Consider the following 17,415-nt stretch of genomic DNA (forward strand, 5'->3'; position numbering starts at 1 on the left):
CATTATCAAGACTTTGAAAAATGACATGCCTGGAAATACATTTTGAATCATTTTGGCACTAAAAAGTTAACTTTAAGCAGATGTAGTTATTATGTGTAAAAACTAGACAATGTTTTTAAATATTTTTTTTAAATTTCTCTGAGGCTTTGGGGGGGGGGGGGGGGAGGATCTATCCCCATAGTTTCGCCACTGCTTTAGGAATTTGTTTATAGACAATGACTTATTACAGAGGCCCTTGAAATCAGGCTGTTTAGCGTATTAGGGTCGAAGTTTGCTATATACGGAGTGGATCTTGCACTAAACTATTCCTAATAGTCGAAATGATTTATACTTACAATTCTATGTTATCCAGTTATAATTACAGTATTTATTTAATGGGAAAGCCGGGACATCGCCTCAGAGAATGGAATAAACAAGTATTCCGACATCAGTCAGGCATATGGACAGACGTTTGCTTCGGGGTTGCGTAGGAGGTATCCGGGTTGCCTATACTTAAACGTTGTCGCAAATTTGCACATATAGGAACCTCATACATTTAATTCAATTAGCTATATCTTTCGTTTCCATAATGCAGAAAGCGAAATTCATCGTCTGTTATCGGCAGGAATTATGAAACGTATCTATGCTCATCGAAAAATGGAGTGTCAGAGGATAAATGCTCCTTTGCTATAGGACTCCTCAGCAGATGTATTGCGGGCAGTCACCACAAAGGAAAACATTTCGGGATTGGGGACTACGTGTCTGACTAAGTCGTTCTTTAATACCAAAATATTTCCAGTGATGCCAAAGAGCTGAAAATATGTCGGGTACACTCTTCCTCCAAATTTGTAGCGAAAAAGGCGAAAGGGTGCTTAAGATCGTGGCGGCTGAACTACTGGGCAAAGGGTACTAGGTTCAGACCCCAGGAGAACCCTTTTATAACGCCCCCCACGCAAAAGTCCCCCAAAAAAATTGCGGAATAATTTATAGATGAGCATTTATGATGTATTCGCGACATGTATTTGGTGCATGTAGGTGCTAAGAAACGCCTATTTACTATATCTCTCTCCTGTCCATGTAATGGTGATTTCATAACTTGCACCCACTTTTTTTCTAATGAAAGATGACCGGTGAGTCTATTAACCTCAAATTCAACTTGAATAATTGAATGCGGCAAAATACTGCAATGATTAACTAAATACACTCACGAATAAAAATGTCTCGTGAAAACGAAAAAAATACGGTTCACAACTGAATTAACAGCACCGTTAACCATTTCTAACCCAGAGCTACTTCTAGGAGAAATCGAATTTCAAGATTCCTCATTTTAAAAATGTGAAAGTTTTCTCCTCAATCATAATTATTGTGGGAGCTACATATTTCGCCATTAAACTTTACAGCCATGAACGCAATGATTCTGCCATGAACGTAAAGAGCACGTAATGATTCTTTAAACCATGTGGAATTTCTTAATCATAGTACGTATAAGATTTTGGAAAATAGAAAGAGAGAGTAGACAACATATTTTGGGCAATATCACACAAATGCCCAATTTAACCAGTTCGCAAAGAATGGGGCACATTGCCCTCATTATTATTTTACGTCCAATTCGATTGATGTTGCTGTTATTTCGTATGTATATCTAAAGTTAAGAGGTGGTCCCCCACCAATTATTAGACACTGTACTCACTGTGTCGTAAATTTTGCTTACTCTTTAAGCATATGTAACCTAAATTATCGTAATATTTACCTTAAATTATGTATGCTGGAATTATCTATGAGTTTAAGCAGTCGCAATTTTTTTCTCGAAGTATTCCAATGTTAACTTTAAGATAATAGGTATTTCTGTTGGAGTTATACTACATACTACTATATTAGGCGTGTTAGGACACCATCCGTCCGTAAAAAGAGAATATTCAATACAAAATAAATCGAGATTCTTTTAGAAAAAAACGCATTTTGCAGGAACAGTATAAAGTACACTAATAAGTAAAAAATAAGCTTTTCACCACTCCGAGAATAAGGCGGGACCTAGTGCCTAGGTTCTACGAGTATTAAAAAGCTATTTTTTCACTTTATAGAGAATTTTATACTGTTTCTTGGAAAAATCGTGTTTCTTCAATCTTATTAGAAGCAGGGAAATCATACTAACAAAAATACGTCGATAAATGTAATAAAAAATAAATTTAGCCGAACAACTTTGGAGAAATCTGAAAGGAAGCATAACTTAATTGGAATATTATCTTAAAGTAAACATTGGAATACTTTCGAGTAAAATTTGCGACTGCTTAAACTCATAGATAATGCCAGCATGCATAAATTAAGGTAAATATTATGATAATTTAGGGTATATATACGTAAAGAGTAAGCAAAATTTAGGACATTGTGATCATAATGTCTAATAATGGGAAGGACCTCTTAACTTTAGAAAATAATAAGAAAAATAATCAAAAATACTCAATTGGGGAGATATTTAGACTGTGAAGTCCATTTTTTCATCTATTAAACCAATACTAAATTTTCACAAAGAATTCAATAGTCAATTAAATTAATGCATGAAAACTTTTTGAAGCACACGGAAAAAAAAGTTTAGCTAGAACTATCGAATTCTGATGAAATTTATCAAACTTTTGGGTTCATATGGCACATTGAAAAATTCAGTAATTATTACCAAACCAGTTTGATAAATTCTATCAAACTGATTTGGCAATTGTTACCGAAATGGCTACAGCAGTTCGATAAAAACTATCAAAATGGAAAGGGTAATAAAAGCGACGTAGCGTGCACATGTGAAAGATTTTAAACCCAGAAAACACTATTATGATTGAAAATAATAAAATTAGGAGTTTGGCGTAAGTTTCTGCAAAAAAAATACAAAAAAAAAGTGGAAAAATAACAAGCCTGCATGAAGCATTGAACGTGGGCCCTCCGCGTGGTAGCAGCGGACTCTAACAACTAGTCTAAATCGGTTGTTATAATAACTGCCAACTTAAATGCTCTAATATATTATTATTGTAAGTATTTAACCTTTGTTTTGAAATGTGAATAAGGTGTGATTACAGTTTCCCTTTGTATGCTTAAGAGGAATACTTGATGCACACAATTGCATTGCGTAGTTACTCCATATGAATATCTAGTGCAGATGCGCAAGAAAACTTTATTTGCAGGCTTATTACATCGATATAGAGATGGCTTTAACGTGCTGGGTGATATCCTTAGCATGGATTGGGTCTAGTATCACGGCTTTTATCACATGTTATTAAACATGATCGCGAATGATTATACCTCAGGAAGACCTTTAATTAAAGTTTTAATGTGTCGAAATACACAAACATCTCCTTACAGCTTTAATATCTATGATAATATGCGATTCAATCAATGTCTTTGATGCACCAGCTAACGGGTAGTATTGCAATTTAAAGCAGGAAAAAACAGAAAAATGAACGTAAACAAAATGAAAACGTTATCGCCATCACAAATAATGAAAACAAAATCATTTCTACCAACTTATCTTTTATGTAAGGCCTGTTTAAGAATAATTCAACTGCAAATGTGTATTGGTATAAACATAAGAGGAACGATAGACCGTTCGATAGATTACGAAACACTTGGTAAATTCTATAAAACCAAATTTGCATAGCAATGTAGAGTTTGATAATTTTTACCAAACAAGCAATCGCCTTCGTAAAACTAATCATAACTTCGATAAAAGTTATCCAACTCAGAATCGTATTGAATTAATTCGGTTATTTTTACGAAACTCCTCCGTACAATTGACCAAATTATGCAATACCAAAATGTTTGATGAAATATATCAAGAGCTCACGCTAGCGTTTGGTAAAATAAATCAAGTGCTTCATAATTTGCATCAAAGTTTAAGTATATTTAACAAAAATACTCCCTATCACACCAGTTCAATAGTTTTAATCAAATCTTTTTTTTCCGTGCAGTAAAAGATAAAACAAAGTAATATCATAAAAAATAATGAACATCCCAGACGGCACAGGAATTTACGTATCTGAATACGAAGGTGGACCATCAAGATATAAGTGGATACAAGAAATCGCGATTAGGAAGTTACTAAAAAGTTTTGTTTCTTATTTCCTTTAATGAAGAAAAAAGATACAAGAGGAATGGCAAATTCATATGCACCTATAAAAGTGTATCTCATCAATAAAACTGTATTCGGTCTGGAACTATTTTCTTTCGCGGGTGGTGCCATATCCTCCTAAAGAAGGCCCGATGACAAGCCAGCATAAGGCTTTGTAGATCGCATGGTTAACGTTACGTCTCACCACATTTCAGGGATTTTTGCTGTTAAGTTGGTGAATAATAGTGTGTCTGGTAATGGTGAAGTTTCCCTTATTTTTTAATTTCATTCACTGGGCTTCAGAAACGTGTTTTTGAGGTATTTTTGTTTAAAATGCCTTTCGTGCGTGACAGTTTCTCTAGGTGGCTGTGGTATTGTCGGGTTGTAAAGGATCAACTCCGGGACATGGTTCAAGTTTTAGCTTTCCAAAAGATTCTGAGTTGAAGAAGAAGTGTATTTGGGCGATAAGAAGAAAACATTTCACCCCTACGAAAAACAGTAAGGTATGTACTCTTTCTCGCTGTAATTATTTGGATGTAATTTTAAGTTAGTGGCTTCGGGATGTTGATGCATAACTTCAGTACTGAAAATGGTGATTCAAAATTTTATAGCAGCAATTCATTTGAAAATTCTTGCATTTTAGTAGTCTTTTTTGCATTAATTCATTCGGTGAACGTGTGGCTAAAGGAGAAAAAAGGAATTAGCAGCCGAGTTTATAGAATCGAAAATTGTTTCTAAGGCCAATGGTTTGTTATACGTCGGCTTTCATCATTTCAAATTATCTTATGCTATAGTTTGAAAAAGTATTCAGGTATACAACTGTTTACTATATTTACGAGCCTAGTAATTTGATTTCTCATGCAGAAATACCAAAAATTGGAAATGATGTTGTTGGAATGTATTTTAGGTTGGCAATAACCTCAGTGGATATTTTGTATAAGTAGGGTTGGTAGCACTATTCTAGTGTGTGTTTTGTTTTACAATGTTTATCAGTGCGTGGAGTGCGTGTTTTCTAATAAAGGAAGTACACTAGTGAGTTGTTCTCTATAAGTGTGTTGTGACTATTGCCCTACCTTAATACAATAACTGTGACAATTATCAATAATACGACATATGTACCTAGTAGGTTACATTGAATTTTATTATTTATTAGTTTCAGGTGTGCGAGCTTCACATCACACCTTCTGATATCAGAAAATAATCTGTGGTCTTGGACGAGAAGACGGGGAGAAAATTCTTGTTGAATTGAAGGCGCCCAGATTGGAGGAAGGTGCCATTGCTTCGCAGTAACCTGTCGTCAAGAAGAAAGACATCGTGGCAGAAGTGACATATAGATCTAAAGTGGGTGTGGATTTGTTTTGTGCAAGTGGATTGCTGTGATAGTGAACGTTCATCGGAGAAGGTATTGAAGATAGCTATTGTGTATCGGCCGGTCCTCTTGTAAATAATTTTCTTTTCGAAAGAGAATATGAGTAATTGTTTCGCCAAATTAGATGTGGGTTAGAAGAGAAAATTGGAAATATTATAGTGATTGACTAAAGAAAATAAATAATATCGGTAATGTATTTCTGTGTTTTTTTTTTCTTTCCTGCCTCATAAAAGGGCCAAGGGTGTAAAAGGGCCATGGTAGGTAGTTATCGATTGTGCTGCGTTCGATATATTTTTCGATTGTGCCAGTTACGATGTATCTAATTTTCGACCTAATCGATTGAGATTAGCCTAAGTGCTGTGTTCCTGCGCGCTTCGTATCCTTTCGAACGCGCTTCGTAGCGGACATTCACATGCTACGTACGCGCTTCGTCGACAGGCCGGGAATGAATATTATCCATTACCGAAAAGTGACGAAGCGGCCTAGTATCCCCGTAGTCAATGGGTACTACCTACATACGAATTAGATACGGGGGGTTCTGTGGCGTCTGGGATAGAAATTATTAAAGTACTGATATAGTTCAAATTATTAATAAAGTTTGTGTAGAGATATGCCCATTTGCCGGAAAAGCGTAAGGATTGGCATATTTGTAACAGAAAATAACCTATTGTTCGAAAATATTAGAATAACTAGATCGTAGTATAGAACGTATACTCTACAAAACCCACTTCCGACCGCTGACAGATTGACTCACGCAAATTTTTGGGGTGGACGAGTAGACATACGAAAAAAAGCCACCCCCCCTAAAATAGTAAAAAAAACAAGAAAAATCGTCGAAACTCTAAATTTGCAATCTATTTTTAATCAAGATAAGGTTAAGTATCACCGAAAAATTACAGGATATTTATTTTCACGTAAGCTATTCCTCATCATCGCCTCCGTGGCGCAATCGGCTAGCGCGTTCGGCTGTTAACCGAAAGGTTGGTGGTTCGAGCCCACCCGGGGGCGTTGTTTTTGCACTGGTTCGTTTTCTTTTAGTTCTGTTTGGAAGATGAAACGCAGTCGCACTTGAGCAAAGTTTTTTTGTTATTTGATGGCATTCATTGTCAACACACGAATCACCGGTTGATATACCTAAATTAAGGAAAATCTCGTCTTGAACTGTAATTTCTTTTCCTACAAGACAGTTTGACAAACTGACAAGAGTTTATGCTGTTTATACACAAAGGTTTACAACACTTTGAGCCAAAGCTATTAAGGACCTTGCACATTTCCCCAACTTCGGGAGATCCGTAATTGCCCAGGATAGGCCTTGGGAAATGGCTGCAGGGTAATCTATATACTAAAAAAACCCACTTCCGACCACTGACTGACTCACTCACTCATACAAATGTTTGGAGTGAACGAGACGAGATACGACAAAAAGTCATAGAATCGACCCCCTCTAAAATCGTCTGAAAATCTAGGAAATATTGACAAAACATTAAATCTTCTATTTTTTATCTACCTATTCTTTTAAAATTTAATATGGAGATTGGTTCAAAAAAGACCACCAAAATCCTACGGCGGCGCTACGATCATTAAAAGGAAGGCGAATGATAGAAAATCATTTAAAAAAAGTATCAATGCGAACAAAAGAAGCAGAAATGAAATAGGAACAAAATGGTGAAAAGCCTAACACTAAAAGGCGAGTATTTACATATAAAACTTCAGTCAGTAAATAGGTAAGTAAAAGTAAGAAAATAAAAGTTAATAAATCAGTAAACCCAAAAAAGTTTTTTTTAGAAACATCAGTTTCTGATAAAATTCATTGAAATTTTGGGTTCATATGGAACATTGAATATTTCGGTTGCATTTAATAAACCAGTTTGATAAATACTATCAAAATGGCCGCAGTAGAGTGAAAAAAACAACTAAAATCTAAAGGATAATGAGAACTAAGTAGCGCGCGCATTTGAAAATTTTCCACCCAGAAAAACATACTTACTAGAACACCTGTTTGAAAATTATTGACAAATTTATTTTTTCTTGTAAGAAACTAATTTTTTAATTTTATTCCGAATTTTTTTAACGCACAATTAGGTGATTATTTTTTGAAAAATTTAATACCCCATATCGATGGCTAAGTTCTAACGACACGTATCTCAAAAATAGCAACTTTTCAGGAGAGTAAAAGAAACGGTTTATATTTTTAATTGTACACTGAAATTAAAAACCGAAAATTCATAAATCTGAAAGAGAAGTATACATTTACAAATGAAGAGTTGATTTTTGCTTGAATTTTATTTTTTTAAAGTCATTACTCTTTGTTTAAGATACCTGTCTCAAACCGGCCTAAGTTTGAGACACGTGTTGATAGAACTCAGCCATCGATATGTTGTTTATATATCTCAAAATTATTTTCATTTCAAGCCCCGACGAAGGAAAATAATTTCCAAAATTTCGGCAGAAATTTCATTTTTATTTTCCCAAAACTAGGTCTACACCCCATTTATTATTAAATAAGAGGTCAAGAAAAGCAGTCAAGTCATATTAACTCTGCTTACTTAGCTGTGAAGTCAGCTCCACCGTCCCGTGAACACAAGCACACACAAGTTTATTTGATTAGAGAAAGAAGAGTTCATGCAACTGCAGAAATAGCTCGAGGGCTTCCTGGAGGAAAAGGGGAAATCTCTAGCCAGAAATACATTGGATCCAAAAAATTGACGAGGTTGACGTTTGGCGTCGAGAGTATATATATATATATATATAGAGGAGACGGGACTAAGAAACGGCAAAAAGGATTATGACATAGGTGACTTGCTTCCTTAACCGGATTAGCAAGGTGAATAAAGAGCAAAAAAATGCAGGAGGCATGGCGATCTTTTGCTATTGGAATACGATACAAAACACACCCGTTAGATATCACATAGCGCTCATACAAACCGTGCGAAGTGCATTGTTTAGCCACCTGGGGACGTCTGAGAACATCGCAAAGAACCACAAACAACATATTTCAGCAACTCCCCAATTTTGATAATTTAACCATATTTGCCTAAAATACTACATGTATTTTTACAGCCACGAACCGCAGACCAGTAATAAATTAACATTGCCCACATATGAGTTTACTTTAAGTAAATAAAGTTGAATTTAACAATAAGTTAACAATATCGCATACCAGTTTATTAAAAGTCTGTGATTTACCAAATTCTACACCAGTTACTATCAATATAGTAGTCCAAATATTGTACATCCTAATATGAATAATGACAAAACCCACTCTCAATGAGGCTTGTAACCAATTTAATAGTAAATCGCCTTAAACTCACCTTGCCATTGTAAATCAAACGATCAGTCGACAACCCTCCAGCAAACCTCATGTTCACTCAGGCACGGTAGTACGTCGAACGTAAATATGTGTAATTTCATGAGATATTTAAATTAAAAAAAGTAAACTTACAGCAATATTTGAGCGAAATATCATCTCAAAGAGAACTTCCGTTATTTATTGACGGTTGTCTTAACATTTTTGTACATCTGTCTAGCATTAACCGTAATTTGATTCAACCGTTATCTACAATTATTGAAGACGGGTTGAAAGCAAAATTATCACATAGCAGTTAAGAATAACGGCTCGATAAATTATTGGCCTAAAACGGAATAATAATTAAACTATGATTTTGATGGCCCGCGAAGTTTTAATAAGGCATTATATAACCGGTATGATTATAAAACAATTAGGTATTATTTACCAGCGATTTTTAACGCGGGGAGCATGGAATTTTTCTCAGGCTACACGCCAATGAAAAACGCTATCAATAGCCAAATGAAGAGAACTACTTTCCCAAGCTTACTTTAAGATTATTTAATATTAGAGATACTTATGCATACAAACAGCAATCCAAGAAATGACGGATGGTGAATATTACCTCGCTAAGGCATTAGAACCAAGCCGCTTCCCGGTGCTAGAAGAAACAAGAAAAGACAATTAGTGACAGAAAATGAGTTTAATAAATTAAAACAAATTCATTACTATTTAATTAATCAAAATTGACGGTTTACCATTAAATATATATTACCTTAGTTACCGTCAATTAACATTGCAAAATGGCATGCCATAATTATAGTCTTTCTATTTTAGTTAATTTAAAACAGAATGTTTATTTTTTGATTATAAAATCGTAAAAAAATTGTTGCAGCCATTTATTATGTTTATTCATCCAAATTATATAATCAATTTAATTTCCATCCCAGATGATGATTTATAAATTAACCGAAATGTAGGCAAAACTTGGAATTCAATTATTTTTTATACCTACACTCCAAGATCCAAAATTTGATGTTAAATATGTACAAGGACAGGAAAGAAATCACAAAAATTAATCGATACAAAAATATTAAAAATAAAAATATGAATGATTCAATTAAAATGAGAGAACTGCCGAAACCAGAATAAAATATACATCAATATCGTTAGATTAACTGAAGGAGGGTTGAAAGCAAAATTATAGCATAGTAGTTAAGAACAACGGCTAAATAAATTGTTGGCCATAAGAGTAATTTCATGATATAATTAAATTAAAAGGAGTAAATTTATAGCAATATTTGAGCGAAATAGAACGAGACATTCATTATTTATGGGCGGTATTCTTAACATCTGTGTATCAGTCATATTCTTCATAAGAAAAAAATATTATTCTTTGAAAAGCAAGAAAGTTGCTTCCACCGAAAAAAATCTGCTTAATCATGCAGCATGCATACTAGGCTACTTTGATGCCACGAATGATACCAAGGAAGGTGTAAATGTGTGTGATTGCCCAACTCGTCAAGCGTGAGAGAGTATTCATTTGTCGTTATTTCGTATGTTTAATAAATTCTTAAATAAACGTCCACTTCTGAGGTGCTTGTGCCATACAAGATTCCGATTCGTATGACCCGGGTTCGATTCTCGGGTAGTACACATTTTTGCCGGCCTCTGCGGTGGCGGGGTGACGTCCTCGCTGACCAAAACCCTAGGTCGCGGGTTCAAGTCCCGGCTAAGGGAGTTTCACTGCTCAGAGTATGGATGTCTCACTTGTCAAATGTAAGACACATCACTCCTAACTCCGCAAATTAAATAAAGGGGTAATTTTTTTTATTTTTAGCAATGCACAACTTGGGGTTTAAATGCTGGCCTCCGGTTTTTGGCGCTTCCGCAGCCGCTCTGGGATATATTTTTATAAAATTTATATCATTCTAAAACGGGCAAGACGCAGAATCAGTAACAAGAATACGAGCAGTATTCCCTGCGCACCTTCGAATGACGACGATTGTACCGTCACGAAGAAGACTCCCAGTACCAGTTTTGGTCGCGTCGGTCGCCGTGAGGGGAAGTATATAGCAACCTATCAGGTGGGGAGGGGAGGGATGGAGAGGAAATGGTGGGGTAGGTGGAGCTAGGATGTCGGCGTCACGGTGCGGAAGTGAATTAATGAGGGGTGGACGCAGGAATGCACGCCGATGGCAGAGGGGGCACGTAACAATGGCAGACCGATGGGCGGGAAGAGGAGATCATTAACCTGTATTGATGCTTCGAAGCTGAATTTTATTCGATATTTACTCGAATTCGTTACCTCGCGAATAATACTTTTTAAAAACAACACAAATTAACAAATGGTGGACTGAGAAACATATTGGTGCAAGCCAATTTATAAAAGTGAGGGAACAAAAATGAACGATAAAAGGTGAGCTCTACGGCCTGAAGGTCAACTGGGGAATGAAATAGGGTTGGTCACTGCTGTTAATCTTCCCGTTCCAGCATACCAAAGCAGTGTTTTGTTTATACCTGTGACGAGGTCCCCTGTTACGGCCATTGGAGTGTTTCATTCCCCGGTTAATGTAAATGAAAATTATTATTTTTTAATGTTCGAATTTTTAAACTACTTCATTTTTACAATGAAGTAGATTTTATGCAGTACCTATCTATAAAATTTCAATAGGATTTGAGGAAAATGCAGGGGGAATATAAGTGCCACCTTAATTACCATTTGCGGCATATTTATTTGTGCTTTCATGATAAGATCATCAGCATGATGAAAATTGGAGTATTCCGAATTAAGCCGACCACTATTTAACCAAATAATGCCAATCACCCATGTGCAAATAATGTGTAAAAATTATGATAGTAAAATTTTTCAAATTTTTAGACTTAGTTTTAGATTTTTTTTTGAAATATGTTTTCAGTAGCAATTAGACACTATAAAACGTTTTCTATTGGATTTGGGGAAACCATGGAGGGAATTGGCCCTCCCTCCTAGATCTGCCACTGCTTTTAGCCACTGAGTATTCTGGTGGTTATTAATTATGAAATTAGTGATAAACAGATCAACATGAGGAAAATTGGAGTACTCCGAATCAATCCAATAGCATGAACCAAATGACGCCAACTACCCAAGTACAAATAAAAAAATAATATTGAGTTATGTCTTGGAGTATGCGCCAATAGGAATTAAAGGCAAAGTTTTTGGCCAACGCTTCGGTATATATATTTATACTTTCTTCAGGGCTTTTTTGAAATGAATATGATTTGCCTATAATTTATTTAAATAAACAAATCATATTCATAGCAAAAAGAGCCCTGATGAAGCTATAAAAATATATCGAAAAGTGTTCAATTTAATTCTTAAAGACCTACATTCGAAGACACTAAACAACGTTAAAAATTGAGGTCAAGAGAATTAAGCTAATGAAAAAATGTTCAAATTTTTAGACAAATGAATATTAAAATGAAGTAGGTATTATGCAGTAACTAGTGGTCTCTCAAAAATGTTTTATATAGGATTTGGTGAAAGAATAGGGAGAATTAGACCATCCTTCTAGATTCTTCACTGATTAATAATGAAGGACACTTTGTGTCTTCCACAAGTTTATAAAAAAATTTCTATATTATTACCGGCTTCGGCTGTTACACCATTATCAAAACCGATAATAAAATAGAATTTTTTAAAATAAACTTGTGAAAGAAACATAGTGTCTTTCATTATTATTATGGAGCGCTTCCACCACGTACGTGCTTCAAGTTTCGATTTAATAGGGTGGTTTCCTATTATTTTCTATTGCCTAAATCGAAAGACTCCTGGAGTACGTATTTCACGCTTTTAGATTTTTAAATGACGATATCTATTTTTAGCGATTAAATGAAAAGTGAAAATTTTCAAGCGCGCGAAAACGCGACGGCTAAGTATGAATGCCGGAAAAACGCCGTGTGACGTCATTCTGGTTCCCGCTGTCGGCGTGTGAGGTGACCTTGCGGCGAGGCTTTGAGCGCTGATTCGACGCAGGATGCTAGCAGGTAACAGAGTAGGTACCCGAGTAAGGATTATTAGCTGTTTCCCTGAGCTCTGTGACTCTTGCATGCATTGGTAATCTCAGATGATGTAAAACTCCTATCTACTCGTATAGAAGCTAGGTCCCTGTGACGTCACGTGGAGTGGAATCGCATGGGCGCCAATCTGACCTTTTTCAAATGCGGTTAAAATTGACCGTTGCCATTCGTCTAAACTGGGGTTTCTAAAACCAAATAATTTGTACACAATGAATACACTAATGGTGGGTAACGAATCGCAATTAATGCCTTTCGTTTTCTTTGATGAAGGAAACTACCCTATTAGACCATCCTAGAATCTCCACTGATTAATAATGTTGTTCCTTCCACAAGGTTATAAAATTTTTTCTATTTTATTACCGGTTTCGGCTATTACACCATTATCAAAACCGGTAATAAAATAGATTTTTTAAAATAAACTTGTGGAAGAAACAAAGCGTCTTTCAGTATTAACATGGATCCCTTCCACCACGTACGTGCTTCAAGTTTCGATTTAATTCTCCACTGATTTTCAGCAACTAAGAAGATTGGTGGAGAAAACGGGCGAGGGTTCGGCAATATTCCGACATTTTTCTCGGTCTGGTCTCTCTCTCTCTCTGTACCTGGATTCTGCCGCAACTGAATTGGAACACGGTCCAGAGCGAGCAAATGCAAACACTGCCAAGGGTAGGGTTGATGTGTTCAGGGGTACCTACACAGGGACAGAGAGAGAGAGGGAGAAGGGTAGAGGGTTTCAAGGGTCGGATTATCAGACGCGGCTGTTTTGGTACGATTTAAAGGGTCCCTTGTCGCATTTGCATGGGGGGCTCTTAACCACTGTCAAGCCTTTAGGGTACCTCCCAGGAGTGAGGTCTCCAATTTACGGGGAGGACTGCTGGCAGTCCCCTGAGACCACGACGACAAGTCGATAGGGTACAATTCTGTGGGATAATAATTCGGGGCGGAGCTTGAGAAACAGCAGGAGAGAATCAGCTGTTAAGTCTACTTATTTGTTTAAATTACAGTTAGAGCTTTAATTTTGGTTTAATTTTTAGGCATTTTGTTCGAATTTTAAAAACTTATTTAGCATGGATTTTTTTTTACATAAAAGGGGTCATTGGAAACACACGGGAGCGCTAAAACCGGTGGCGGCGTACCAAAGATTAAGTATCGAATAGACAAAGTTATCAACTTATATACATCGACGCCACCACTGCACAAACGCTTCGGGCTGCTAGGACTGCTAGATGACGGATTTTATTCGGTGGGCGATTGTTGAGCGTTCGTTCAGAGGAGGTATCGATACATAAGAGGATGCCTGTTTGTCTGACTGCTATGCGTTTCCGTATGGCTACACGGATTGCAACCAAAATTAATGCATATGTGAATATCAAGCTTCCGAACCAAGTAGTGCCACTTCTGGCTGCGTCCGAGGCGTCCTTTGCGTCGTTATGTCATTACTGTTTGTTGAGTCACGTCATACGACTTCTGTGGTTGGACATCCTATCGCGTAGGCACACCTCTTCCCTCGCTCAAACATTACTAAAAGGTTCAGCTTAGTAAATCCTGCTATGTGACCATGGATTCCAAGTACAAGTATCACACTTCTGTGGGTACTATCCTTCCCGAGCAACGCAGGGTGACCTGCTGGTATCTGATAAACCATGAGGGAATTACACGAAGTCAGCTCGCATACAGTTGAAGAGGTTGTTGATTAAGACCAAAGCTGACTTAAATGAATTCATTCGCGATGTCCAATGTATAAAATGAAGCGCAACTTTGGAGGTCTTCTTCTAGATGGTCCTATGCGCAATTTGTTGGATTCGCTCTGCGAGGGAGTATCATCATTGCATTGTTTAGAGTAGAGTGTTTAGTAGTCAGATTCAACTGTTTTCGATAATAATATCGCACGGTACCAGAGTTTGCAGAGAAGGATTGCAGAAGGTGCATCAAGGGAGCTGAGCTTGGAGATGAGTGTCGCAGGGATATTTTTGGCAGACAAGAGGTCAAACCTTCCACTCGGTGAGGAAAGCTAGCTGCGGGCGAATTATAGAGGGTGGACAGGGGGTGGGAAAGAGACAAGGACCCCTCCACACAGCATATAATCGATAATGGCGGGGCACTTAGTCTCCTCGGGCTAGACAATCGTACACCCACATTAGCCAGGAGGGGAGGTGATTACTTCTTCCCGGTGAAAACAAACCATTATTGCGAATACCGATGGCAATAAGTTGTAACAACTCGTATCTCAAAATTTGGCCGGCTTTTAGACAGGTATCTTAACAAAAGTGTAATGACATTTAAAAAGTAAAATTCAAGCAAAAATCAACTCTTCATTTGCAAATGTATGCTTCTTTATCAGTTTTATGAATTTTTGGTTTTTCATTTCAGTGTACAATTAAAAATATAAATCCTTTCTTTTGCTCTCCTGAAAATTTGCTATTTTTTTAGATACGTGTAGTTAGGACTTAGCCATCGATATGTTGCTCAGCGACCAATGACCACTCAAATCTTGAACTCTCTCTTCAAATCCTATTGCGACCTACTCAATTTCATTTCGTCTATAAATCTCACTGCCCCGCCTAACTGAACCGCAGTTTTCAACATTCCATCCCTGCTTAGTACTTTCTCCATCCAAACCCTTTCTTTTCTTTCCCGTTTGTCACCTAAAATTTTTCTCTCTAAACCCTCCATGTCTAACACTTCGTCATTCGTCTTCCAACCTATCCACTTTACTTTCTCCGTTCTCTTCCACGCCCACATTTCGAACCACTTTACCTTCTGCATTCTCGAACACAGCCACATTTCGAACGCTTTTATTCTCTCCTTGTCCTTTTTTCTCAACGTTAATGTTTCCGCAACGTAAATCACACTCCAAATCAGACACATAATTAGCATTTTCATCAAATACGTAAGAAAAAATATATTTTAGTATCAACCAGTTTCTCTCAATGGCATCGGTAATTTTCAGTTTATTATAACAATAACATTTACAATTCACAATGGCCATAGAAAAAAACTTGTACAGTCCGGATTGTGAAAGTTTTTTCTTTGATTATAAAAGCTAATGTTATAATAAACGTAATTCCACATAGTGGGCACTATTACTATTTCATTAGAGTAAATTTCAGTTCCAGAGAAATATGGTATTATGGGATGTAGATATAAACTAATATCTATTTATGCAATGCTATTTTTTAAAATGAACCTTGTCCATGCTGCATAATAGGACCAGTAAAAATGAAGTTATTCACTGTCCCCATCTCTTATTCTTTTCAGCTATCTGCCTTCGTTTGTAAAACTAGCCTTACTTCTTCGTTTCCTTACATTAATTGTAAGCAAAGAACAAGCTTGAAACTTTTTCTTTTTTAGGAAATTCTCTCGCAAACTCTCCGAGTCGCGAAGTTGAATGTTCCCCCGAAACAAAGAGAAATTATTTCAGTAATTCTCGTGGAACAAAAAAAAGAAATCCCATCCAAAGAACTAACTACAGAAGTTCCAACAGCGACAGAGCCGGTCGACAAAGATGCCCTCCTTAAAACTTGGAAACTCGCACTTGGAGTTGACGCAGATGTGTTTACCCAGGCGTCTCTGAAACTGGATGACAAGCAAAGATCCCAGGGGGAAATCCTAAGAGTGATAATCTAGAAAATGGTTATGCCCGACGACGACAAACATGTTTTTCTTTCACCTTCCGCATATGTTCTACCTAACGATAAGAATTTTGGAACAGGAGACACCATGGTGTTCACAAATATTTCTTCACGTCCTAACGAGACAAACAATTGAGGGACCTAGAAGCCAATGCGTACAATTGAGCACAATTTTTCATAATTGTGGTGGCAAATTTAAATAATGGTCACTGGGGCACTTTTTTCAGAAATTACAATCTACCCTCAGTGAAAATCATACCCGCCGGTCCTACACAAATTAGGACTGCGCCCATTTTTACAATAAAGATTACAACAATCGGTACTGCACTTTGCATGGTAACTATAAAATTAAATAAAAATCGTAATCATTTTCTTATTTAACGTTCTGACTTTTCTTAACCTTTCATGGAAATTTATATGCTTCCTACACATAATTTTGCCCACAACGTTCTGCCAATGTAATTATAATTAGCATAATTGCTTAATACGCGATTTAAATAATTGAACCTTTATGCACTGACGAACATGAGAAGGAAGAGAGTTCCAAAAATATCTCAGCCGGTAAGAAGGTGATAATGATATATAGTTACGTGGATTTGCTTCTGCAAATAATGGACGCGGATTTAAGATTATGAATTTCTCTGTAAGTGAAGAGGATGTGAACTTGATCCGTTGAGAAAAGTATACTGCGGATCTTGAAGGAGAACAGGTAATCCTTAAGAATGAACACATTTTTTCAACTTATTAGACCCAAATATTTACGCATATGCTCGTAATTATGATCAAAATTAGTGCTTTGGAGTGTAGAATTATAATTGTCTGAAACAATCTCAGAATGGATGAGATTATGCAATCGTATTGCTGATATGCGCACAAAGGTCTCGTTTAATAAAGCTCAAAGATTTATTGTTTCAGACAATAATTATCGCAAATTTTCGTCCAACCTTAATTATTTGATGCCCTTAAAAATCTAGAGAATTAAATGAAATGCCAAAAAGGC

At 36.5% G+C, this 17,415-nt stretch overlaps 1 protein-coding gene and 1 non-coding gene across 6 annotated transcripts in view; one reads left to right on the forward strand and one right to left on the reverse strand.

The window, feature by feature from the left end:
- LOC124165736 (rab11 family-interacting protein 4B) overlaps nucleotides 1-17,415 on the reverse strand; it is a 569,850-nt gene that overhangs the window by 102,627 nt on the left and 449,808 nt on the right. For all 5 annotated transcript variants that reach the window (XM_046543222.1, XM_046543223.1, XM_046543221.1 and 2 more), the window contains one exon: nucleotides 9,350-9,385. In XM_046543222.1, the coding sequence (XP_046399178.1) occupies nucleotides 9,350-9,385 (36 nt within the window). The remainder of the gene's footprint in view (nucleotides 1-9,349; nucleotides 9,386-17,415) is intronic.
- Nucleotides 6,373-6,446, forward strand: Trnan-guu. The gene has a single exon. It is a non-coding gene; the product is annotated as a tRNA-Asn (tRNA).

The sequence above is a fragment of the Ischnura elegans genome, chromosome 9 (assembly GCF_921293095.1).
Source record: "Ischnura elegans chromosome 9, ioIscEleg1.1, whole genome shotgun sequence".
NCBI lineage: Eukaryota > Metazoa > Arthropoda > Insecta > Odonata > Coenagrionidae > Ischnura > Ischnura elegans.